This window comes from Somniosus microcephalus, chromosome 1, assembly GCF_052327205.1.
Source record: "Somniosus microcephalus isolate GS21.2 chromosome 1, FLI_Smic_1.0, whole genome shotgun sequence".
Lineage (NCBI taxonomy): Eukaryota > Metazoa > Chordata > Chondrichthyes > Squaliformes > Somniosidae > Somniosus > Somniosus microcephalus.
The window spans coordinates 23,278,040-23,305,507 of record NC_140987.1 but is presented as its reverse complement, the minus strand read 5'-3'; the positions used below and the strand labels follow the sequence as shown (position 1 = coordinate 23,305,507).

The following is a 27,468-nucleotide window of genomic DNA, read 5'->3' as shown; positions in this document are numbered from 1 at the left end:
AGATTGGGGATCGGGGAGAGAGAGAGACTGGGGGTCGGGAGAGGGGAGAGAGGGAGACTGGGGGTCGGGAGATTGGGGAGAGGGGAGAGAAGGAGACTGAGGGTCGGGGGATCGGGGAGAGAGGGAGACTGGAGGTCGGGAGATTGGGGATCGGGGAGAGAGGGAGACTGAGGGTCGGGAGATTGGGGATCGGGGAGAGAGGGAGACTGAGGGACGGGAGATTGGGGATCGGGGAGAGAGGGAGACTGGGGGTCGGGAGATTGGAGATCGGGGAGAGAGGGTGACTGGGGGTCGGGAGATTGGGGATCAGGGAGAGGGAGACTGGGGGTCGGGGAGAGGTAAGCGAGGGAGACTCGGGGAGAGGGGAGAGAGGGAGACTGGGGGTCGGGGAGAGGTAAGCGAGGGAGACTCGGGGAGAGAGGGAGACTGGGGGTCGGGGAGAGGTAAGAGAGGGAGACTCGGGGAGAGAGGGAGACTGGGGGTCGGGGAGAGGGGAGCGAGGGAGACTCGGGGAGAGGGGAGAGAGGGAGACTGGGGGTCGGGAGATTGGGGAGAGGGGAGCGAGAGAGACTCGGGGAGAGAGGGAGACTGGGGGTCGGGAGATTGGGGATCGGGGAGAGGGGAGAGAGGTAGACTGGGGGTCGGGAAATTGGGGATCGGGGACAGGGAGACTGGAGGTCGGGAGATTGGGGATCGGGGAGAGCGGGAGACTGGGGGTCGGGAGATTGGGGAGAGGGGAGAGAGGGAGACTGGGGGTCGGGAGATTGGGGATCAGGGAGAGGGAGACTGGAGGTCGGGAGATTGGGGAGAGAGGGAGACTGGGGGTCGGGAGATTGGGGATCGGGGAGAGAGTGAGACGGGTTCGGGAGATTGGGGATCGGGGAGAGAGGGAGACTGGGGGTCGGGAGATTGGGGATCGGGGAGAGAGGGAGACTGGGGTTCGGGACATTGGGGATCGGGGAGAGAGGGAGACTGGTGGTCGGGAGATTGGGGAGAGAGGGAGACTGGGGGTCGGGAGATTGGGGACCGGGGAGAGAGGGAGATTGGGGGACGGGAGATTGGGGATCGGGGAGAGGGGAGAGAGGGAGACTGGGGATCGGGGAGAGGGGAGAGAGGGAGACTGGGGGTCGGGAGATTGGGGAGAGGGGAGAGAGGGAGACTGGAGGTCGGGAGATTGGGGAGAGAGGGAGACTGGGGGTCGGGAGATTGGGGATCGGGGAGAGAGTGAGACGGGTTCGGGAGATTGGGGATCGGGGAGAGAGGGAGACTGGGGGTCGGGAGATTGGGGACCGGGGAGAGAGGGAGACTGGGGGACGAGAGATTGGGGATCGGGGAGAGGGGAGAGAGGGAGACTGGGGATCGGGGAGAGGGGAGAGAGGGAGACTGGGGGTCGGGAGATTGGGGAGAGGGGAGAGAGGGAGACTGGGGGTCGGGAGATTGGGGATCTGGGAGAGGGGAGAGAGGGATACTGGGGGTCGGGGGATTGGGGATCGGGGAGAGAGGGAGACTGAGGGTCGGGAGATTGGGGACCGGGGAGAGAGGGAGACTGGGGGTCGGGGGATCGGGGAGAGAGGGAGACTGGGGAGAGGGGAGAGAGGGAGACTGGGGGTCGGGAGATTGGGGATCGGGGAGAGAGGGAGACTGGGGGTCGGGAGATTGGGGATCGGGGAGAGAGGGAGACTGGGGGTCGGGACATTGGGGATCGGGGAGAGAGGGAGACTGGTGGTCGGGAGATTGGGGAGAGAGGGAGACTGGGGGTCGGGAGATTGGGGACCGGGGAGAGAGGGAGATTGGCGATCGGGGAGAGAGGGAGACTGGGGGTCGGGGAGAGAGGGAGACTGGGGGACGGGAGATTGGGGATCGGGGAGAGAGGGAGACTGGGGGTCGGGCAGAGGGGAGAGAGGGAGACTGGGGGTCGGGGGATCGGGGAGACTGGGGAGAGGGGAGAGAGGGAGACTGGCGGTCGGGAGATTGGGGATCGGGGAGAGAGGGAGATTGGGGTTCGGGAGACTGGGGGTCGGGAGATTGGGGAGAGAGGGAGACTGAGGGTCGGGAGATTGGGGATCGGGGAGAGAGGGAGATTGGGGGTCGGGAGACTGGGGGTCTGGAGATTGGGGAGAGGGAGATTGGGGGTCGGGAGATTGAGGATCGGGCAGAGGGGAGAGAGGGAGACTGGGGGTCAGGAGATTGGGGATTGGGGAGAGAGGGAGACTGAGGGTCGGGAGATTGGGGATCGGGGAGAGAGGGAGACTGGGGGTCGGGAGATTGGGGATCGGGGAGAGAGGGAGACTGGGGGTCGGGTGATTGGGGATCGGGGAGAGAGGGAGACTGGGGGTCGGGAGATTGGGGATCGGGCAGAGGGGAGAGAGGGAGATGGTGGGTTCGGAGATTGGGGATCGGTCAGGGAGCGAGGGAGATGGGCTTGGGAAATTGGGGCTTGGCCGGGGAGGGAGAAAGAGGATTGGGAATTTGGGGCTCGAGCAGGTGCCAGGGGCGGGGGCGGTGGAGGGAGACTGGGAATCAGTTGAGAGGGAGAGCGGGCGTCCGGAGATTAGGAATTGGGTGGGAGGGAGCGAGGGAGACTGGGAGTCGGAAGATTGGGGCTCAGCCGGGGAGGGAGAGGGAGGTAGAAAGGGTATCGGGCAGGTGGGGAAGAGCGGGAGATGGGGGAATAGGGTGTGCGCGGGACACAGCATTTTCTGCAGAGCCGGGACGCAGCAGCAACGATGAGATACAGCCTGTCAAGTGGCGAGTGAAACCTGGAGGCTTTACTGGGGGTAAACAGTGATGAATGAGAGGATGAAGGCTGATGATTCTCACAGGAAGAATCAAGGGAGAAGGTAGCTTTCTGAACTGAGGGCTGTTAGACCATGGGATGCTTTACCATTTGACTATTGAGGCAGAAACTAGGTCATTTAAAATGGAATGGGGTAAGTATTTGAAAAATGGAATATGAAGGGATCTGTGTTGAATGGGGTTGCAGGAGAGAGCTCCGACTCAGGCGAGGGCCACATGCCTCTCCCTATGTTGTCATTCTGTGAAAACTTTCCTTCATTGAGTCCAGCAGAGCATTGGAGATTCCAAACAACCTAGGCAGGTTGGTGGCCTTTTCCACCAAGAGTTTCATGTACGATCATTTTCCTGAATGCTGCGTAATCCTTTTCTCTGCAATGGAACCAGTGGAGCAGGGTCCAGGTATTTCTCCAGAGCAACAGACAGCAGGGCCAGGGTGTCTGAAAGTGGAGCAGCCATCGAGAGTTGTCAGCAGATGAAGAGACCCAGATTCTCAGGTGCACACCTGAATGTTCTTTTGGCAGAAGTGAGCGAAAGTTCTGACGAAAGGTCATCGACCTGAATCGTTAACTCTCTCTCTTCACAGATGCTGCCTGACCTGCTGAGTATCCCCAGTATTTTCTGTTTGTATATCATTTTAAATACCCTGATTAGATCCCCCCTCAGCATCTAAACCAAGTTTACGCAACCTGTCCTCATAATTGTGGTGAACCTGCACTGCACCCGCTTCAAGGCCAGTATATCTTTGCTGAGGGTCTGCACCCAAAACTGAACGCAGTGCTCCAGATGGGGTCTGAGCAAGGCTCGGTACAACTGAAGTATCACTTCCTCACTTCTGTATTCCAACCCGTGAGATAAAGGCCAACATTATAAGAACGTAAGAAATAGGAACAGAAGTCGGCCATTCGGCCCCTCGAGCCTGCTCCGCCATTTAATAAGATCATGGCTGATCTGATCTTGGCCTCAACTCCACTTCCCTGCCCGCTCCCCATAACCCTTGACTCCCCTGCAGCTCAAATATCTGTCTATCTCCACCTTGAGTATATTCACTGACTCAGCCTCCACAGCTCTCTAGGGTAAAGAATTCCAAAGATTCACGACCCTCGGAGAGAAGAAATTCCTCCTCATCTCCGTCTAAATGTGCGACCCCTTATCCTGAGACTATGCCCCCTAGTTCTAGATTCCCCCATGAGGGGCAACATCCTCTCTGCATCTATCCTGTCAAGCCCCCTCAGAATCTTATATGTTTCAATAAGATCGCCTCTCATTCTTCTGAACTCCAATGAGTATAGGCCCAACCTGCTCAACCTTTCCTCACAAGACAACCCCTTCATCCCAGGAATCAACCTAGTGAACCTTCTCTTCTCTGGGCTGCCTCCAATGCCAGCATTATATTGGCCTTTTTGATAACCGCCTGTACCTGTGCACTAGCTTTTAGTGATTTCAACACCCAAATCCCTTTCCTCCTCCACAGTTCCGTGTCTCTCACCATTAGGAAAATATTCCGATTTATCTTTTTCTTACCCACATTGAACTCCATCCGACATCGTTTTTCCTACTCAGTCTCTCTATGTCCCTTTGTAACTTTCTGCTTCCATTGACTGGGCCTCCTAATTTAGGGTCGTCTGCAAACTTGGATATAGAACTCTCTATTCCTTCACCCAAGTCATTCATATACAGGAAACGCTCGTTTAAACGGCACCTAAATATCTGGAATTCTCTATTAACCAGCAAAATTCATACTCCGAAAACAACACCTCAATAACCGGCAATGTTGCCGAATCCGAGTCTCCCGCGGTGGCCGAGTTAGTCAGTGGGGGTAGTTCTCCAAACTGCCACTACTCGGCTTCTTGGCGCTGTCGGAAGTACGAACACCTCAATAACAGGAGTCTGACTCTCCCGTGCTGCCGGTAGTCTCTTCCGATCCGCCATTTTTCCTCTGTGTCTCTCCATCTTTATCGTGAATTATCTCCCCCATCTTACATTCTGTAGGTGAGTACCCAATTACTGTATATTGCACATTTCTTGATTTTTTTATTTTTGTTTGTTAAAAATAGCCTCAGTAGATAACACTCTCCGTCATCCTGAATTTTTAATCAACCGGCACCATCCCGGTCCCCGTCGGTGCCGGATACCAAAGAGTTTCCTGTATATAGATATGTAGATATAAAATATATGGTGAAACGCTGAGGCCCCAGTGCAGCTCCCTGATTTGTTGGCAGATCCACTGGCAGGATGTGACCACTTGTCACATCCTGCCAATCAGAATTCATGTAAGTAAGGAGTCATTTTATGACTTTTTTTGGACGGTATCGTGCTGTATTATATCAAACTTTTTCCGAAGACTCCAGTCTTGCCTTTCAAGTCTTATAAGACTTACTGCAATAGGGTCTTGGTGAGACCACCCCTGGAGTATTGTGGACAGTTTTGGTCTCCTTACCTAAGGAAGGATATACTGGCCTTAGAAGGAGTGCAACAAAGGTTCACCAGACTGATTCCTGGAATGGGGGCATTGTCCAGTGAGGAGAGATTGAAGAGACTATGCCTCTATTACCTAGAATTTAGAAGAATGAGAGGTGAACTCATTGAAACATATAAAATTCTTCAGGGGCTTGACAGGGTAGATGCAGGGAGGATATTTCCCCTGGCTGGCGAATCTAGAACTAGGGGTCACAGTCCCAGAATAAGGGGTCGGCCATTTAGGACTGAGGTGAGGAGAAATGTCTTCACTCAGAGGGTTGTGAATCTTTGGAATTCTCTACCCCAGAGGGTTGTGGAGGCTCAGTCGTTGAGTGTATTCAAGACAGAGATCGATAGATTTTTGGATATTAATGGTATCAAGGGAAAGTGCAAGAAAGTAGAGATGAGGTAAAAATCAGCCATGATTTTATTGAATGGGGAGCAGGCTTGAAGGGCTGAATGGCCTACTCCTGCTCCTATTTCTTATGTTCATTCCCTTCATCCCTACTCTCCTACTTCCCAACCCATGTCACAAGGTTACATTAAATTCCATGCACTTTTGCACTTGTGCGAATAATCTCTTGTGCAGACCTTATCAAATGCCTTCCGGAAGTCCATATAGACAACATCCATAAGACAATCCTCTATCCATCAGGTTCAAGTGAACAAGAATCCCTTCAGTCCATTTGATTTCATCCTTCCAGAATCCTGCCCTGTCATTAGGCTGTAAAGTTCCAGTCCAAGGTTTCCCGTATGCTAACTACAACCACCTTGCTTCGTACAATCAAATCCTTTTTTGTGTGTGCTGAAGAATTTTGAGAAAGGCCAACAGCTTGACATGGTCGAAGGCTTTTGTAGCACGGCATGATGTGGGAGATTTCACAATTCATGGAAAAGCATGGTTCGGTGAAAAGAAAGAGAAGAAAATAAACACCTCAAACGCCAGCCGATCAAACTTGACCACTGTGTTTATTTGAAGAGGTCAGATCTGTGATGTAGTGAAAACTCCTCCCATCTCCAAAGAACAAGTGGAGTAACCATATTCTAACAAGTACAGTACATATCGTGAGGATTAATAACCTGCGTACGTGCTATCGACGTTTTATCTTGAAACACATTGAGAATAAAAAGATGTAAACACGTCCTGTGTGTGTGTATATATATATAAAAAAAAAGCCTACTCTCAATTGTTACCACTTGCAGAGTAATCAACATCTCCGAGTGATTAATAAAAGCCGCTGCTCCTCTTCCCCTTTCCCAACAGCTCAGTCAAGGCAGTGCATAAAATTGAACCAGACAGACCAGAAGGTCCCAGGTTCGATTCCTGGTCTGTGCTGCGTTAACCGATCTCAGCCAGGGCGATGGTGGCGGTGCGTGTGCTGCAACTGACCTCAGTACCCGGGGCGAGGGATGGGGAAAAATAATTGGCATAGGCTCCCACTCCTGATTACTATCCAGTGTACCGGCATAGACCTGTTCACCGAATGGCCTGTTTCTGCACTGTAAATACTTTGTCTTTTTTTTTTATTCGTTTACGGGATGTGGGTGTCGCTGGCAAGGCCAGCATTTATTGCCCATCCCCAATTGCCCTTGAGAAGGTGGTGGTGAGCCACCTCTTGAACATCTGCAGTCCGTGCGGTGAAGGTACTCCCACAGTGCTGTTAGGGATGGAGTTCCAGGATTTTGACCCAGCGACGGTGAAGGAACAGCCCGATATATTTCCAAGTCAGGATGGTGTGTGACTTGGAGGGGATCTTGGAGGTGATGATGGTCCCATGCGCCTGCTGCCTTTGTAATAATCCCTGCTGGAAGTTTGCGGATGCCAGGCGGGAACAGGAGGGATCTTGGCTGTGATGACCTCCCCCCGGGCGGTCAAACAAACCAGTCACCACTTAGTGTCCGACCTCACTCGTGAAGAATGGGCATGTTCGGCAAGGCACCAGAGGTCAGCAGGTGTCCGTGGAACTCCTGTCCCCGGAAAGGTACCAACACCTTCAGGAGAAGAGCAGGAGGGAAGAAATAACAACCGGCTTCTGCGGACTCGGGTTTGAATTGAGCCTCCCCAAAACAGAGCCTTCCTCTTCCCATTAAATGAGGGCATCGGTCAAATGATCAATGGACATCCCACTACACTAAAAACAGAACATGCTGGAAATGCATAGCAGGGCAGTCAGCATCGGAAAGACAAGGGTAAACTGTTTCATGAACTCCGCTGCAAAGGTTCCTACCCCGCACTGCTGATCTCTCTCTCCCTTCCGCTGCTGACAGACACCGTGCTGTGCAATTCCAGCGGTTTTGTATATTGGCATTACATTTCCAGTGTGTGGCGATGACCCAGCCAGTGAATCCAGGGAGTAACTTGGACATAACAGACCAGGAAGGTCCCAGGTTTAATCCCTGGGCTGGTCTCATCTGGAGCAGCAGTTGAGGAGTTACAATTGGCCTCAGTGCTGTCCCATTAGGGACCGGGGGTGGAGGGGGGGGGGGGGAAGAGAGAACAATCAGCTAGGATTCCAACTCCTAATTGCCATTTAAGGGCCCTGGGTGGAGATGCACGTGTGTGTGTGTGTATGGACATCATGTAAGGCTAGGACCAAGGTCAGTACTGATGTTCCCCTCCTCACATGATATAGTCTGCTGCCAAGAAATAATGGCTAGTTGGATGAGGTATCAGAGGGTGACCATTGCCCCTTGGGTCAACTCCTTCAGGCCAGGAGGGGACCACATTGGCACGAGAAGAACGCAATGGACTTCCACCAGTCGGCGGGGTTATTTCTTTGTGTCTCACTGCCCTATGCCGCAAATCGAGGTAACATCTGAGGTGAGGCCACAAACAGTGGAATTCTTTTCTGTACAAAAATAAAAACCTATTTTAAGATGATCTCACAGGCACCATGTAAATTGCATCAGCAACAGAAACCTTCAAGACGTTAAAAATGTAACTCAAGTATTTCAAAAAAAAAATCTACTATTGCAGCGATAAATTAATAATTCTTCATCAACTCGCCCTCTGAGCTTCCCAGTACAAACAAAGATTGACTACAACCTGCATGTAAAGTCATTTCTACAAATTAACGGCAGTCTGACCAGTGTTAACCAGTGGGGGCGATTCCCTCCAGTAACTATGTGTGGTGACACCGTAATCAAATGGAAGACCTTACATTTATATAACGCCTTTCACAACCTCAGGACGTCCCAAAGTGCTTTACAGCCAATGAAGTACTTTTGAAGTGTTGTAATTTAATGATACGTGGCAGCCAATTTGCGCACAGCAAACTCCCACAAACAGCAACGTGATGATGACCAGATAATCTGTTGTTAGTGATGCTGGTTGAGGGATAAATATTGGCCAGGACACCGGGGAGAATGCCCCCCTGCTCATCTTCAAAAATAGTGCAGTGGGATCTTTTACGTCCTCCGGAGACATTTAACGTCTCATCTGGGCAACCAAATCGATAGCGAGCTTCAGGAACCTGAGCTATTGGGAGAGCCTGGGATTTTTACCCTGGAGAATAGAACGCACAAGGAAGAGATCATTCAAGTGTTAACGGAATTGGGGAATTGAACCCCGATAATACTTTCCGAGAACTCCACAAGCTCTAGAACATGGGGATACGGGCTCAAACCTAGAATAGGAAAGGAGCACAGACAATTTAGATCAAACTACTGTATTGCAGAGAATGGTGAACGTGTGGAATGCACTGACCAAAGAGGTAGTGGGGATAAGTGTAAGGGGGAGTTGGAGAGATACTCGAGGGAGTGAGCGATTATGGGCACTCATTTCGAGGACTGGCCAGATGGACGCCATTCAAGTCTATACATTCCTGTGTTGGAGATTGTCGGGAGGAGGGTGTACAGTCAAAGAATTCAGCTATGTCTTTTCTGTAAATACCAACTGATAGCTACACATTGAATTAGAAATTACTGCTGAGGATACCAGCGGACAAACACTGATGTTAGCAATGAGTACATGACACTGCTCCCATCTGCTATTGTAGCAAAGATGCTAACCATTGAGCTAGCGCCTGTATTAAAACAGCAGTGGGTAGCGCTCTCGCTAGTGAGGCTTCAAGCCTCACTCCAGTACTTGAGCACATAATCTAGGCTGACACTCCGGTCCAGTACTGAGGGAGCACTGCACTGTCGGAGGTGCCGTCTTTCGGACGGGACCCGGAATCTGAGGCCCAGTTTATGCAGACACGAGGTCTGGTGCCACTATTCGAAGAGGAGCTCGGGAGTTCTCCCAGCGTCCCGGCCAATACTTAGCCCTCAACCAGCAGTGCTGCTTAATGGGAACTTGTCCAGCACAAACTGGCTGCCGCGCTTGCCGACATTACAACAGTGACGACCCTTGAAGACTAACTCATGGGCAGTGTAGCGCTTGGGAAGTGTATAGAGGACGTGCAAGGTGCTCTTTAAATGCAGGTTCGTTTGTTCGGGTAATCCATTGAAACAGCGGACAGGGGAGCGTCGTATGAGCAGCTTAAGTGTTTGCCAGTTAATATTATCTCCCTGGGTAACCTCCACTTTGTCAGCTGTGGCTCAGTGGGCAGCACACTTGCCTCTGAGTCAGAAGGTTGTGGGTTCAAGTCCCTACTCCAGAGACTTGAGCACATAAATCTAGGCTGACACTCCCAGTGCAGTGCTGAGGGGGTGCTGCACTGTTGGAGGTGCCATCTTTCGGATGAGACGTTAAACCGAGGCCCCGTCTGCTCTCTCAGGTGGCAGTAAAATATGCCATGGCCACTATTTCAAAGAAGAGCAGAGGAGTTCTCCCCAGTGTCCTGGGGCCAATATTGATCCCTCAACCAACATCACAAAAACAGATTATCTGGTCATTATCACATTGCTGTTTGTGGGAGTTTGCTGTGCACAAATTGGCTGCCGCGTTTCCCACATTACAACAGTGACCACACTTCAAAAGTACATCAGTGGCTGTAAAGCGCTTTGAGACATCCGGTGGTCGTGAAAGCCGCAATATAAATGCAAGTCTTTCTTCCTGCACTAAAACTGGTGGGAACACCCGCCCGTCACTGGAAGGCAAAGGGCGTTCGCATAAAGCAGCATCACTATAAATGGGTTTGTTAATTTGACATTACAACTGAACTGTCTCCAGCAGCCTCTGGAAACCAATGGAATTTGACTTTGTAAATGCGACAGCAGCAACTCATCCCTACAGTCTATCTTTAGTCTGCATTACAAAGCTTCGAGGGTGACATGTTAGTTCAAAAAAAATACCGAGAGAAGTTTGGCAGTGACTTTGTACAGTGAAAATAAGCTTCACTGCCTGACTGCTGGTACTGTATCCCAAGAGCCAATATATTAATTCCTATCCATCAGACATTGGGAGTAAAGTAACAGAACAACTATACATTAAGATTACAGCAGTAAACCCGAAATCGTTAGAAGAGGTTGAATAAAATATATATATATGCATGTGAAATAAATACATTATAAATACACAGATCAATAATTAACTACGAGGAAAGCAAAACCTTCATGAAATCCCTCCTCAAAAACAACTTTTTTTGGGGGCTTCTTTTCATCCATTTTGTTTTGGTTTACGTTCGCAAAATGCTTTTTTGTTGTATGATGTCAAAAAGACAACTACTGTGCATTTTTTGTTTTACTATTTGTTCAGCAGGACATAGTGGGGGGGAGAAAAAGGAATTGACCTTTAAGACCCTGATAGGCAGTAAGTAACTGGTATTAGCATCTATGCAACACTGTAGAATGATCTCCAGCTTCCAAAAAAAAAGTGTTAAACCACCTCCCCATCCCAATAAAAAGCATAGTTAACTTTCCAATATCGTTAAAAAAAAATGTATGGCGGCAGCACAAGAAAGCAGCATTACGAAAAATAAGGCACTCCAGTATAAAACAATGCAAAGACGGGCTTGAGAACCGCGGAAATTCCCATTCATGACATCAGTGAGCGGATGCTTGCTGCGATCGGGCGCCGTTGCTCTGTCTGCCGCTGCAGTCCAGGTTGTCCAATTTGCACTAATACAAAAAGAAAATACTGCAGATGCTGGAAATCTGAAATAAAAACAGAAAATGCTGGAAATACTCAGCAGGTCAGGCAGCATCTGTGAAGAGCGAAACAGAGTTAACGCTTCAGGTCGATGACCCTTCGTCAGAACTGGAAAAAAGCAGGAAATGGAACAGATTTTTAAGCAAGTGTAGGAGCTGGGAAATGGGGGAGGGGATGAAAGAACAAAAGGGAAGGTCCGTGGAAGAGGGAGAGGGAGATTATCCAATTCCAGGCCCAGGGGAACGTGTTGATCTGTGGTGACCTCAATTCAAGAACTGGCGAAGAACCAGACTTCACCAATAATCAGGGAAACAATTACATATTCGGGAATAACCGCTTCGATATCCCTTCCCATCCATACAGGCATAACTGCAACAAGCAGACAAATACCAACGGAAAAAAACTCCTGCAGCTCTGTCGAAGCCTGGGTCTGTACATTGTCAATGGTAGGTCCATGGGAGACCTCCTAGGAAGATCGACCTATTGCTCACCTCTTGGCTGTAGCACCGTAGACTATATGATTACGGATTTGGACCCATCTTTCAGAGCATTCACAGTCAAACCACAAACAACACTGTCAGACCACAGTCAAATTACTATGTATCTTAAAAAGACAGAAACAACCAACACAGAAACACAACCCAGTAAGCTGTACAACACCAAAAAATCGTACAGATGGGCCAAAAACAGCACGGAAAAATACCAGAAAGCAATTAGCAATGAATCAACTCAAGCTCTCTTGGACACCTTTCTGGATAACATATACACTCACAATAAAGAAGGCGTAAACTGGGCAGTGAATAACCTAAACAATATTTTTGATAATTTGGCAACAAGGTCAAACTTGAAAGCTCGCAAGAACAAACCCAAAACAAAAAACTATGAAAAATGGTTTGACCCAGATTGCCATAACATGAGGAAAAAACTTAGAAAAATATCAAACCAAAAACACAGACAGCCAGAAAACGAGGAATTACGCCTTACGACACTAACACAATACAGAAACACACTCAACCAAAAAAAGAGCAGTATATTAAGAACACACTCAGCTCCATTGAGGAATCCATTGATTCCAATTGTTTCTGGGACAACTGGAATACATTACACAAAAAACAACACGACGAATTGGCCATTCAAAATGGAGACACATGGGAAAACCACTTTGAAAAATTATACCAGAAAAACACATTAAGGCCAGAGCAACACCAATTAAGCAAAAAACTGGAAAGCTCGAAATGGCCATAAAAGATAACCAAAACCCACTAGACTCCATAATAACAGAAAAAGAACTATTTGAAAAACTCAAGGACCTGCAACCAGGAAAAGCTTGCGGTGCAGACGGCATACTAAGCGAGATGATTAAACACACAGACGATAAAATGAAACTGGCTATCCTAAAACTCTTCAACTTGGTTCTGAGTGTCGGTTACTTCCCTGATATCTGGAACAAAGGACTCATAACACCCATATACAAAAGTGGGGACAAAGTCGACCCAAATAACTATCGAGGCATCTGTGTAAACAGTAACCTGGGGAAGGTATTCTGTAGTATCATAAACAAAAGACTTATAAACTTCCTTGAGGAGCACAATGTCTTGAGTAAAAGCCAAATTGGATTCCTGCCAAACTATAGAACATCAGATCATATCTTCACCCTACAGACCCTAATTGACAAACACGTTCATCAAAACAAAAGCAAAATCTACGCATGCTTTATAGATTTCCAGAAGGCTTTCGATTCCATCTGGCACGACGGTTTATTCCTGAAACTTATCGAAAGCGGGGTAGGGGGAAAAACATATGATGTAATTAAATCAATGTATACAAACAACAAATGTGCAGTTAAAATTGGAAACAAACAAACAAAATACTTCCCACAGGGGTGGGGGGTGATGCAGGGCTCGCCCATCTCACCGACACTCTTTAATATTTACATAAATGAACTGGCAAAACTACTTGAACAATCTACAGCACCCGGCCTCACCCTATATGAATCCAAGGTTAAATTCCTCCTCTATGCAGATGACCTGGTTCTGCTGTCACCAACTAAGGAGGGTCTACAGCAGAACCTGGATCTGCTGGAGACGTTCTGCCAGACCTGGGCCCTGACAATAAATCCCCAAAAAACCAAAGTCCTTGTGTTCCAGCAAAGATCCAGACATCAGGGACCCAAAATAAATTTCACACTAGGAACAACCAAAATTGAACAAACCACTAACTACACATACTTGGGCTTAAAAATCAGTTCTACGGGAAATTTTCATCTGGCTGAATGAACTGAAAGAGAAAGCAAGAAGGGCTTTCTATGCCATTAAAAAATCAATCCAAATAGAAATCCCAATTAGCATTTGGCTCAAAATTTTTAATTCAGTAATTGAACCAATTGCACTCTATGGCAGTGAGGTGTGGGGACCACTAACACAACAAGAATTTGCAAAATGGGACAAACACCCAATTGAGATCCTACATGCAGAATTCTGTAAAAGTATCCTCCGGACTCAAAGGAAAACCGTAAACAATGCATGCAGGGCAGAACTAGGCCAATATCCATTAATAATCACTATCCAAAAAAGAGCCACCAAATTTTGGAAACACCTAGAAATGAGCAACCCCCAATGCTATCATTACGAAGCCCTGAAATGCCAAGAGAGGACCATAAAGAAGAATACCCTCAGTCAACTAGTCCTGGGACTCAGTGAAGTAACTACTAACAATAACCAGCCCCAGGACAGTGACAGCGTAACACAAAGAATTCGACCCAACACAATCGTCGCTAAGCAAAAGGAAAAATATCTGTCATATTGGGCAGAAACAACAAAAACCCAAAGCAAACTCAATTGCTACTTGGCCCTAAACAGACAATACAACATGGCTGATTACCTGACCATGGTAAAGGATAGCAAACTGAGAAAAACCTTGACAATGTACAGACTTAGTGAACATAGCCTGGCGATCGAAAAAGGTAGACACAGGCAGACCCGGCTACCAAGAGAGGACAGGATATGCTCTCACTGCAGTCAGGGAATGGTGGAGACAGAGATGCACTTCCTCACAGCTTGTAGAAAATATCAGGGCATAAGGGAGAATTTCTACCCAAAATTCACAAAAATATGCCCGGAATTCAGAAATTTGAATGACGACCAAAAACTCCCATACCTACTAGGGGAAGAGAGAAATTGTGTAACCTTAGCGGCACACTATGTTACAGCTTGCCATAAACAGAGGGACAACCACTAAATATAAGAAAAGAGTATATACAAATTATATGAATGTATATTTATACACTCAGGGATATATCTGTTTATACACTGTATGGATAGATCTGTATTTTTGTGTACAACCATGAATGTTTTTCGATGCTTTGGCAACATAAGATGTACCTTGTCATGCCAATAAAGCGATTTGAATTGAATTGAATTGAATTGATAGGATAGAAAGCAGGAGAAGTTAAGAGACATTGAGAGATATTCAAGGCGAGAGGAGATGGTAATGGGACAGGTAAGAAACAAAGGATGGCGCTAGATGAAGTGTAAATTGCGCTGGCAGAATGGAAGATCATAACCTCGGCCCCTATCATATATATATTTTTTATCCACACTTTTTGTTTGTGCCTTCTGTTCTCTCCCACATGGCAGCTGTCTTTCATTCTGCCAGCGCAATTGTTTCTTAACCTGTCCCATTACCGTCTCCTTTTGCCTTGAATATCTCTCAATGTCTCTTTACTTCTCCTGCCTTCTATCCTATCACAGACCTTCCCTTTTGTTCTTTCATTCCCCTCCCCCATTTCCCAGCTCCTACACTTGCTTAAAAATCTGTTCCATTTCCTGCTTTTTTCCAGTTCTGACGAAAGGTCATCGACCTGAAACGTTAACTCTGTTTCTCTCTTCACAGATGCTGCCTGACCTGCTGAGTATCTCCAGCATTTTCTGTTTTTACGTCCAATTTGCAGTTGATGCCAAACTAGGAAGGGGGGAGGGGGGCGGGTGCGAGGCTCGCCACCTCCTCCTCTAGGGCAACTGGGCATGGGGGCCAATGAATGCCGCAAAATAAGTAAAGGGGGCAGAAGGTTCAGAGGGACCTGGGTGTCCTGGTACACAGAAAGTGAATGTACAGGTAGCAAGCAATTAGGAAGGCAAATGGTATGTTGGCCTTTATTGCAAGGGGTTGGCCTTTATTGCATGTTAAGAGGGAGGAAGTCTTGCTGCAATTATATAGGGGCTTTGGCGAGACCACACCTGGAGTACTGTGTACAGTTTTGGTCTCCTTACATAAGGAAGGATATACTTGCCTTCAGAGGGAGTGCAACAAATGTTCACTAGATTGATTCCTGGGATCAGAGGGCTGTCCTGTGAGGAGAGATTGAGTGGAACAGGCCTATACTCTCTTGCGTTTGGAAGAATGAGAGGTGATCTCTGAAATGTTTAAAATTCTTAGAGAGCTTAACAGGGTAGATGCGGAGAGGTTGTTTCCCCTGGCTGGGGAGTCTGGAACTAGGGGTCATAGTCTCAGGATAAGGGGTTGGCCATTTCGGACTGAGATGAGGAGAAATTTCTTCACTCAGAGGGTGGTGAAGCTTTGGAATTCTCTACCCCAGAGGGCTGTGTAGGCTCAGTCGTTGAGTATATTCACGACAGAGATTGATGGATTTTTGAATATTAAGGAAATCAAGGGATCTGGGGATACTGCAGGAAAGTGGAGATGAGATAGGAGATCAGCCACGATCTTATTGTATGGCGGGGCAGGCTCGACGGGCCAAATGGCCGACTCCTGCTCCTATTTCTCATGTTCTTATGAGTGTTACATTAGGAGAGTAGGACAAGGGGAAACAGGTTTTTAAATTGGTATAAGGTAAATTTAGGACTAATATCAGGAGGTCCTTCACACATGGAACAGACTGTCAGATAGATTACTCAGTGGATGAAATCCCTGGAATCATTTAAGAACCAATTAGATTCTGTTGAGCACTGAGTGCAGCAGCACAGAGTGAACAACTGCGAGTTTGGTAAGTGTGGGAGTTCAGTGAAGGGGGGGAAGGAGGTGCTTGCTTTTCTTAACTTCTCCTGCAGAGCGGCGGCGGACCTGAGCAGGAGCAGACCGAGGCCCGAGAACGGGTATAAAAGCAGCAACAGACCTGCATCAACAAGAGAAAACGGCAGTGTGACGTTACAGGTAAGGCAGGTAAGTGGTTGGTAGTGACTGTGGGGTAAGTTTTTAAGATAGTGACTGTGGGCTAAGTTTTAAGTTAACATATAACGTAACTAAATTTTAAAAACTAAAAACTTAATTTAATAAACTAAATGGGGTAAATAATTTGATTAAAGCTAAACTAATTAATTAAACAAATAAAATAATGGGAGAACAGAAGATGTGTTGCTGCTGCAATATGTGGGAGCTTGTGGACATTTTTGTCCAGGGCGACTACATCTGCGGTAAGTGTCTGCGGCTCGAGGAACTTCGTCTCCGAGTTGAGGAGCTGGAGTCCGAGCTGCAGACAGTGCGAGACATCAGGGAGGGAGAAAGTTACCTGGACCTTTTGCTCCAGGAGGTGGTAGGGGGTGCATTATAATTGGGCTCGGTATGCCTGAGTTAGCTGCAATCAACTCCTGATCGCGATTCAGCCGCCCATGGATTTCGGGTGACTACACGATCAGGATCGCCCTCGATGCTCCCCCCCCCCCGCCCCTTTATGGCCGAATAGCCCGCTGGTGCGCACTGCCGAGACTCACTTGTAAAGAATGGGCGAGGTACCAGAGGGCGACCTGCACCCATGGCACCCTAACCCCCCCCCCCCCAAGCAAGGAGTCAACGCATTCAGGAGAGGGGTCGAGGCGGGAAAAAAAAACTGGCGCGGAGGAAAAAAAAAAGACAAAAATACATTCTTTGCAGTCAATACGTTAAACAAAATACTCGAGTCCGATTAGCCATTCGAACCTGTTCGTAATCAAAAAGAGAGTCTTGGTGCATCAGAAGCAACGTCAAAGTGGAAGTTGAATCGTCGCCTGTCCTCCAAGGCCCAGACTGAACCTGCTAAACTGCTCAAGTCCTGAACGAAAGAAAGTTAAAAATGTTCCGCCGAGCCTGCAGCCTCGCTGGGTCACTGCGGCGCTGCCCCTTTCCTCTTTTGTTCCAGCTCCTGTAACCGCTCCTCCCGGTGCTGGGCGTGTTGAGTTCCCACCTTGTGTGCCGTTTCCGTGGCCGCAATATCGATCTGTGCGTACTTGGAAGAGCTTGCCCCTACGGGAGACGGGTGAAGGTGATCGTCATGAATCTTATCATCATGAAGAAATGACTCATGAAATAACACTGGGCGGCCAGCTGGTGGCGCTGTCCAAGGAGTATAAATACTCAGGCGTGGGCCCAGCTTGCCCAGGACATTTTTGTAACCAGGAACTAGTGATGTAACTAGAACCTCATGGTTGTGAAACAGTTGATTAAAGCCTTGTTTTATACTCAACCAAGTGCTTAGTGAGTTTTCTTACGTCAGTGATCATCAGCAAACGGAGGTAGAACTTCTCAAACTCAAAGCACAAACGGTTGCACGGCCTCCCTGAATAACAACTTCTAAAGCAGTACTAGCGGATCTCCCTCAGCATTGCTCATGGTAGTAGGTGGGATGATTATAGCGTGTAATGCACGGAAGTATTATTCTGGTGCTAAGGCTAAAGTGTTTCCTTTTAAATGCCTCAAATACTCAGTACTGGAATGAGGCACATCCCAACGTCAACTAAGGGGTTAGTGGTTGTCGATGAGGGAAGTTTGTAAATTGGCCGAGGCTTGTAGCATTATGACTGTAAGTAGGAAGAAACCAGCTGTCTTTTTAAAAAATTACCTTTGACGCTTCTAAGTGCAATATGATGGATACATTGGATATAAGGTTTTTTGAGGAATGGAAAATGAACTCTACATAACTCAACTTCTCTTGGGTAGCCTCTGCCACCAGGTACTAACTGGCCACCGACCAAACATTAGGAAGACTCCTGTGGAGAACTGATGACCTGAACTTCCTCCTCGAGGACCTCAGACTGAAAGTTGCCTACTTGGTCTAAAGAAAGAGCCCCTCCCCTCCACCCCCCCCCCCCACCACAATTCCAATAGCCTGCTGGGTGAGACTGAATGGGAAGTTGTGTTGTCAGGCAAGCCCAAGCCAGCAAGGTCAACCTCTCGCATTCAACAAGGAAACAAATGCGGGAGGCTCCCTAGGGCGAGGAACATTCAACGCTTCCTGACCGTCATGGGCTGCCATACATAGTGAGGGTAGAGATAATCTAATGCTCTGTGGGACATAATGGTCTCCCAAGTCCCTGCGATCATGGAACAGTGATTGGATGGAGATTAATTAGTCAAAGACGAACAATGTTAGGTAGTCTACAGATCCTAGAGCTGCACTAGAACTTCTTTGTGGAACTCGCTACCACAAGGAGTATAGCATAGATATATTTAAGAGGAAGCTCGATAAACACATGAGGGAGAAAGGAACAGAAGGTTCTGCTGATAGGGTTCAATGAAGTAGGGTGGGAGGAGGCTCGTGTGGAGCATAAACACCAGCATGAACCAGTTGGGCCGAATGGCCTGTTTCTGTGCATGTAAATTCTATGCAGTAGAAGCTTCACAGAATCTTCCCTCAGTGTGTTGGTGGAATCTATGAAAGGCAAATTCATAGAAACATAGAAGATAGGAGCAGGAGTAGGCCATTCGGCCCCTCGAGCCCGCTCCGCCATTTAATGAGATCATGGCTGATCATCCAAATTCAGTACCCTGTCCCTGCTTTCTCCCCATACCCCTTGATCCCTTTAGCCTTAAGAAATATATCTAACTCCTTCTTGAATATATTTAATGAATTGGCCTCAACTGCCCTGTGTGGTAGAGAATTCCACAGGTTCACCACTCTCTGGGTGAAGAAATTCCTCCTCATCTCAGTCCTAAATGGCTTACCCCTTATCCTTAGACTGTGACCCCTGGTTCTGGACTCCCCCGCCATCGGGAATATCCTTCCTGCATCTAGTCTGTCTAGTCCTGTTAGAATTTTATAAGTTTCAATGAGATCCCCTCTCATTCTTCTAAACTTTAGCGAATATAAGCCTAATCGACCCAATCTCTCTTCATACGTCATTCCTGCCATCCCAGGTATCAGTCTGGTGAATCTTCGCTGCACTCCCTCCATGGCAAGAACATCGTTCCTCAGATAAGGCGACCAAAACTGCACACAATACTCAAGGTGTGATCTCACCAAGGCCCTGTACTACATGGTCCAGCCAACAAATGGGCTTTAAGAGGTGAATGGCCTCTTCTCAGTCCATGCTTTCTTATGTATTTATGGATCTGGTATTGTATTGTAAGAACATAATAAGAACATAAGAACATAAGAAATAGGAGCAGGAGTAGGCCAATCAGCCCCTCGAGCCTGCTCCACCATTCAATAAGATCATGGCTGATCTGATCCTAACCTCAAATCTTCTATCACTCTGCATCCACCCGAACCCATGTGATCTCCCGGGAGAGGCGAAAAACCAGATAAAGACCCAATGGCCAATTTGGGAGAAAAAAATCTGGGAAATTCCTCTCCGACCCATCTAGGCGATCGAAATTCTTCCAGGAGATCACTCTGTCCCTATATTTTCTACAGTACTTACCTTCTGTAAAGGCGATCTCCACCCCAGCCAGGAACAGGAATAAAACCATCTCCTGAAATCTAACAGAATTATAACACAGTAGGAGCAGAACAAGGCTACACGGCCCCTGGGCCCGCTCCACTACCCACAGGGCCATGACCATTCCGAACCCAGACTCATGTCCAATTTCCTGCCCGCTCCCCGTAACCCTTTATTCCCTTTACTTCTAGGAAACTATCTATTTCTGTTTTAAATTTATTTAATGATGTAGCTTCCACAGCTTTCTGGGGCAGCAAATTCCACAAACCTACCACCCTCTGAGTGAAGAAGTTTCTCCTCATCTCAGTTTTGAATGAGCAGCCCCTTATTTTAAGATTATGCCCCCTAGTTCTAGTTTCACCCATCATTGGGAACATCCTCACCGCATCCACCCGATCAAGCCCCTTCACAATCTTATATGTTTCAATAAGATCGCCTCTCATTCTTCTGAACTCCAATGAGTAGAGTCCCAATCTACTCAACCTCTCCTCATATGACCACCCCCTCATCCCCGGGATTAACCGAGTGAACCTTCTTTGTACTGACTCGAGAGCAAGTATGTCTTTTCTTAAGTATGGACACCAAAACTGTATGCAGTATTCCAGGTGCGGCCTCACCAATACCTTGTACAACTGCAGCAATACCTCCCTGTTTTTATATTCCAACCCCCTAGCAATAAAAGCCAACATTCCATTGGCCTTCTTAATCACTTGCTGCACCTGCATACTAACTTTTTGAGTTTCGTGCACCAGGACCCCCAGATCCCTTTGTACTACAGTACTTTCCAGTTTCTTGCCATTAAGATAATAACTTGCTCTATGATTTTTCCTGCCAAAGTGCATAACCTCACACTTTCCAGTATTGTATTCCATCTGCCAAATCTCTGCCCACTTACTTAGCCTGTCTATGTCCCTTTGCAGGTTTTTTATGTCCTCCTCACTCACTACTTTCCGTCCCATCTTTGTATCATCTGCAAACTTTGATATGTTACACTCGGTCCCCTCCTCCAAATCGTTAATATAGATTGTAAAGAGTTGGGGACCCAGCACTGACCCCTGCGGAACACCACTAGTTACTGGTTGCCAATCTGAGAACGAACCATTTATCCCAACTCTCTGCTTTCTGTTAGAGAGCCAATCCTCCACCCACGCCAGAATATTACCCCCAATCCCGTGATTTTTTATCTTGAACAATAATCTTTTGTGTGGCACCTTGTCAAATGCCTTTTGGAAGTCTAAATACACTACGTCCACCGGTTCCCCTTTATCCACCCTGTATGTTACTTCCTCAAAAAACTCAAGCAAATTTGTTAAACATGACTTCCCCTTCATGAAACCATGCTGAGTTTGCCCTATTAAATTATGTTTATCCAAATGTCCCGTTACTGTCTCCTTAATAATGGACTCTAACATTTTACCAACCACAGATGTTAGGCTAACAGGTCTATAGTTTCCAGCCTTCTGCCTACTACCCTTTTTAAATAAGGGTGTTACATTAGCAGTTTTCCAATCTGCCGGGACCTTTGCTGAGTCCAGTGAGTTTTGGAAAATTATTACCAATGCATCCACAATCCCTACCGCTACTTCCCTCAAGACCCTGGGATGCAAGCCATCAGGTCCAGGGGATTTATCCGCCTTGAGTCCCATTATTTTACCAAGTACCACTTCCTTAGTGATTTTAATTGTATTTAGTTCCTCCCCACCTAGAGCCCCCTGTTTGTCCAGTGTTGGGATATTCTTAGTGTCCTCTACTGTAAAGACTGATACAAAATAATTGTTCAGTGTTTTTGCCATCTCCATGTTTCCCACCATTAATTTCCCGGTCTCATCCTCTAAGGGACCAACATTTACTTTAGCCACCCTTTTTCTTTTTATATAACTATAGAAACTTTTACTGTCTGTTTTTATATTTTTTGCTAATTTACTTTCATAATCTATCTTCCCTTTCTTAATCAATCTTTTTGTTATTTTTTGCTGTCTTTTAAAGACTTCCCAATCTTCCATCCTCCCACTAGATTTGGCTACCTTATATGCCCTTGTTTTTAGTCGGATACTATCCTTAATTACTTTACTTAGCCACGGATGGCTATCTTTTCTTTTACACCCTTTTTTCCTCAGTGGAATATATTTTTTTTGGAAGTTGTAAAATAACTCCTTAAATGTACACCACTGGTCATGTACCGTCTTACCCTTTAATCTATTTTCCCAGTCCACTCTAATTAATTCCGCTCTCATACCTTCATAGTCTCCTTTATTCAAGCTCAGCACGCTTGTTTGAGATCCAACCTTCTCACCCTCTAATTGAATATGGAACTCAACCATGTTATGGTCACTCATTCCAAGGGGATCCTTTACTAGGACATTTTTAATTAATCCTGTCTCATTACACAGGACCAAATCTAAGGTTGCTTGCCCCCTGGTCGGTTCAGTTACATACTGCTCAAGAAACCCATCCCTAATACACTCAATGAACTCTTCCTCAAGGCTGCTCTGCCCAATTTGATTTGTCCAGTTAATATGATAATTAAAATCCCCCATAATTATAGCTGTTCCCTTATTACAAGCCTCAACTATTTCCTGATTAATACTCCGTCCAACAGAGTTGCAACTGTTCGGAGGCCTATAGACTACACCCACTAGTGTTTTTTTCCCCTTATTATTCCTTACCTCCACCCAAACTGTTTCACTATCCTGCTCCTTTGACCCAATATCATTTCTCTGTATTATAGTGATTCCTTCCTTTATTAACATAGCCACCCCACCTCCTCTCCCTTCCTGCCTGTCCTTCCTGATTGTTAAATAACCTGGTATGTTTAATTCCCAGTCATGGTCACCCTGCAGCCATGTTTCTGTAATGGCCACAAGATCATACCCATATGTCATTATTTGTGCCGTTAACTCATTCATTTTGTTACGAATGCTACGTGCATTCAGATAAAGAACTTTCAAATATGTTTTGTAACACTTAGTTCCTGTTTTTTCCCTTTTTAGTACTTTACTTTTTACTCCATACCTTCTGTCCCTTCCTGACACATTCTGTTTTTTAATTCCCCCACTGCTACCTAAGTCTATGACCTTCTCTGTTGTCATTTCTATTATTTGCTCTCTAGAAACCTCCCCCCCACTAATTAGTTTAAAGCCCTCTCTACAGCCCTAGTTATATGATTCGCCAGGATTCTAGTCCCAGCACTGGCCAAGTGGAGTCCGTCCCAACAGAACAGCTCCCTCCTGTCCCAGTACTGGTGCCAGTGTCCCAAGAAACAAAACCCATTTCTCCCACACCAGTCTTTGAGCCACGCATTTAACTCTTTAATTTTATTTATCCTAGCCAAATTCGCTCGTGGCTCAGGTAATAACCCAGAGATTATTACCCTTGAGGTTCTGTTTTTTAATTTGACCCCTAGCTGCTCATACTCCTTTAACAGAACCATCTTCCTTGTCCTATCTACGTCGTTTGTACCAACATGGACCACGACAACTGGATCCTCCCCCTCCCACTGCAAGTTTCTTTCCAGCCCAGAAGAGATGTCCTTAACCCTGGCACCAGGCAGGCAACACAGCCTTCGGGACTCCCGCTCTTGACTGCAGAGAACCCTATCTATCCCCCTAATGATACTATCCCCTACCACTACAACATTTCTTTTTACTCCCTCCACTTGAATGGCCCCCTGTACCACGGTGCTGTGGCCAGGTTGCTCATCCTCCCTGCAGTCCCCGCTCCCGCCCTCACAGGGAGTAAGAACCTCGATCCTGCTGGACAAGAACAAGGGCTGCGTCTCCTTCAACACTACATCCTGGATCCCTGTACCTTCCTCACTCGTAGTCACACCGTCCTGTCCCTGACCACGGACTACATCTGCAGTAATTAACTTCATAGGTGTGACCATCTCCTGAAACATAAGAGTCCAGGAACTTCTCCCCCTCCCTGATGTGTCGCAGTGTCCGAAGCTCGGTCTCAAGCTCCATAACATGGAACTTGAGTTCCTCTAGCAGCAAACACTTGTCGCAGATGTAATCACCGTTAGCCTCAATGGGGTTCAACGGCTCCCACATCTCGCAACAGTAACACATCACCTGCTCCATTCTATATAATTAATTTAATTTCTTATTATTAGTTATGAAGACCCTGCCCGGATATATATGATAATATCACACCACTATTCAATAGGACTTACCAACTTAAAGGTATGAAAGAGAAGAGAAGGAAGAAAACCAACCAACCAGCTGATCACCAACCTCCTCCTTGAATACTGTCCGTGGAGCCTGTTTGGTTGACTCGTCTCACTGCTCCACCTCCACAGTGCTGTCTAAGCCTGGGAGTGGGGAATAAAACAGAGCAAAAAACACACCCTCACCTCCCACTTATCCGAACTCTCCCACTTAGTATTGTAGCTTATGAACTTATAAAACCACAAGTGCCCGTTCAGCTACTTACTATTGGGACAATGGCAATATAAATGGCAAGACAGTCATCCAATCTCATCAAGTTTAACAAGGAGCTCCTCTGATAGCCCAGCTGGGTGAGCCAGTGAATAGCCAAGCCCAACTATTCACGACTGGCTTAGTTGAACTCGGGACTCCGCGACCCCAAGCGGTGCTACACGGGGAGGGACCAGAGAATACCCGGTGCCATTAAATTGTACGCCAGTAGGTACAAAGAGCTAGAGGATCTTAGAGTCCAGGGGATGATACGTTATGTAAAACAAATGGGTACAAATTTGCGTGACAGAATAGATTGAGATAGATACATAATGCTGATGAAATAATGATTAGCGACAGCCTTTTATGTGGACCGTCACGGCGGGGGAAGGGACTGCAAGGAAAGGGCTAATTCTTTGTATTAACTTTGGCTTTTATGTGAGTGTTAGCAATGTTCAGTTAGTAAACGTGCCTTTTTTTCTTCCCTCCCACATGGCAGCTGTCTTTCATTTTGCCAGCGCAATTCACACTCCATCTAGAGCCATCCTTTGTTTCTTAACCTGTCCCATTACCATCTCCTCTTGCCTTGAATATCTCTTAATGTCTCTTTACTTCTCCTGCCTGCCATCCTATCACAGACCTTCCCTTTTGTTCTCTCATCCCCTCCCCCATTTCCCAGCCCCTAAACTTGCTTTAAAATTTGTTCCTTTTCCTGCTTTTTTCCCGTTCTGATGAAAGGTCTTCGACCTGAAACGTTGACTATGTTTCTCTCTCCACGGATGCTGCCTGGCCTGCTGAGTTTTTCCAGCGTTTTCTGTTATTATTTCAGATTGCCAGCATCTGCAGTATTTTGCTATTGTAATGTAGAAACAGGTGGATTCTTGCGTAGTGAAAGTAAGGTTTGAAAGGTGGTCGTTAGAATAGATTCTTCAGAATTCCACAATTGCTGTTAACCCTTTGAGCTTGAAACCTGTGATGTGCGAGTTCTCCGGGAACTTGTACCGTAAGTATGTTAGATTATTAATAATAATTACACAATAACTTATTGTATATGTGTGATTATTGGTAATAATGGTTATCATTGTGCTTAATTCCTATGAAAGCTAATTAATGCCTTTGAATCCTATTTTCTTGAGTAATTACTTATTGTGACGCAGGTTAGCAAGGCCATAAAAAGCAAACCAAGCACTAGGGTTTATTTCTAGAGGAATAGAATTGAAAAGTAGGGAAGTTATGCTAAACCTGTATCGAACCTTGGTTAGACCACACTTGGAGTACTGCGTACAGTTCTGGTCGCCATATTATAAAAGGATATAGAGGCACTGGAGAGGGTGCAGAGAAGATTTACAAGGATGATACCAGAAATGCGAGGGTATACATATCAGGAAAGGATGAACAGGCTGGGTCTCTTTTCTCTTGAAAAAAGAAGGCTGAGGGGTGACCTAATAGAGGTAATTAAAATTATGAAAGGTTTTGATAGAGTGGATACAGAGAGAATGTTTCTACTTGTGGGGAAGAGCATAACTAGAGGCCATCAATATAAGATAGTCACCAAGAAATCCAATAGGAAATTCAGAAGAAACTTCTTTACCCAGAGAGTGGTGAGAATGTGGAACTCGCTACCACAGGGAGCGGTTGAAGCGAATAGTATAGATGCATTTAAGGGGAGGCTAGACAAGCATATGAGGGAGAAGGGAATAGAGGGTTATGTTGATAGAGTTAGATGAGGAAAGACGGGAGGAGGCTCGAGTGGAGCATAAACGCCGGCTTGGACTGGTTGGGCCGAATGGCCTGTTTCTGTGCCGTATATCCTATGTAAGTAAGAACATCCATTTCCCTAATTGGGGAGGGGGGGCGGGTGGTGGTGCGGGGAAGAAGCAACACTTGGTAAACAACTGGGCTGTGGTACCGTTGTGCTGAGTTACCTCGAATGGCAGGACTGGACTCCTGGAGCTCGAGCTCCATATAATGCAGCTGCTTCTTCGACGCTGGGCTCACTGGGATGTTGACATACGTGGCGCCTTCACAGCGAGATCTGTCGGCCCCAGGAAGGTCCAGCGGATAAACAAACGTCCCGCCTGCTGAACACAGAGGAGCAACTTAAGAGAATTTTTAAAACATTTATTCCAGTAGATTATGAATTAGTAGGAACACAAGAACAGGAGTTAGGCCATTGAGCCCCTCAAGCCTGTTCCATAATTCAATGAGATCGTGGCTGATCTGCGACCTAACTCCATATACCCACCTTTGCCCCATATAAAGAAAGACTTGCATTTATATAGCGCCTTTCACGACCACCGGATGTCCCAAAGTGCTTTACAGCCAATGAAGTACTTTTTTAAAGCGTAGTCACTGTTGTAATGTATCCCTCAATACATTTGGTGAACAAAAATCTATCCATCGCAGATTTAAAATTAACAATTGACCTCGCATCAATTGACGTTTGCAGAAGAGTATAGGAATGTAGGAACAGGAGTAGGCCATTTAGTGCCTGGAGCCTGTTCACCATTCAATGAGATCATAGCTGATCATAGAATCATAGAATGGTTACAGCACGGAAGAAGGCCATTCAGCCCGTCGAGCCCGTGCCGGCTCTCTGCAAGAGCCCGTGTCCACTGATTTCTCCAGCCTGTCTATGTCCTCTTGAGGTCTATCACTCTCCTCCTCACTGTTCATCATACTTCCAAGTTTTGTGTCATCTGCAAATTTTGAAATTGTGCCCTGTACACCCACGTCCAAGTCTTTAATATATATCTAGAAAAGCAGTGGTCCTAGAACCAACCCCTGGGGAACACCACTGTATACCTTCCTCCAGTCCGAAAAACAACCGTTCACCACTACTCTCTGTTTCCTGTCACTTAGCCAATTCCATATCCGTGTTGCCACTGTCCCTTTTATTCCATGGGCTTCAACTTTGCTGGCAAGCCTATTACGTGGCACTTTGTCGAACGCCTTTTGGAAATCCATGTACACGTTAACTGCATTACCCTCAACCACCCTGTCTGTTACCTCATCAAAGAACTGAATCAAGTTAGTTAAACCTACTTGTCCTCGTCTTCACCAATCTACCTGTCGCAGATGCATCTGTCCATGACAGTATTGGTAGCAGTGACCA

The 27,468-nt window shown here is 46.8% G+C and overlaps 1 protein-coding gene across 3 annotated transcripts in view; it reads right to left on the bottom strand.

The window, feature by feature from the left end:
• Positions 1-6,203: 6,203 nt before the first annotated feature.
• The window catches only part of dok7b (docking protein 7b), a 163,289-nt gene continuing 142,024 nt past the window's right edge, over positions 6,204-27,468 (bottom strand). For 2 of the 3 annotated variants that reach the window (XM_085975474.1, XM_085975454.1), the window contains 3 exons: positions 26,279-26,434; positions 17,219-17,521; positions 6,204-8,102 (listed from right to left, as the gene is read on the bottom strand). In XM_085975474.1, coding sequence (XP_085831600.1) covers positions 17,382-17,521; positions 26,279-26,434 — 296 coding nt within the window. In that variant the 3' untranslated portion in view covers positions 6,204-8,102; positions 17,219-17,381. The remainder of the gene's footprint in view (positions 8,103-17,218; positions 17,522-26,278; positions 26,435-27,468) is intronic. The other variant, XM_085975463.1, reaches the window with a different exon arrangement.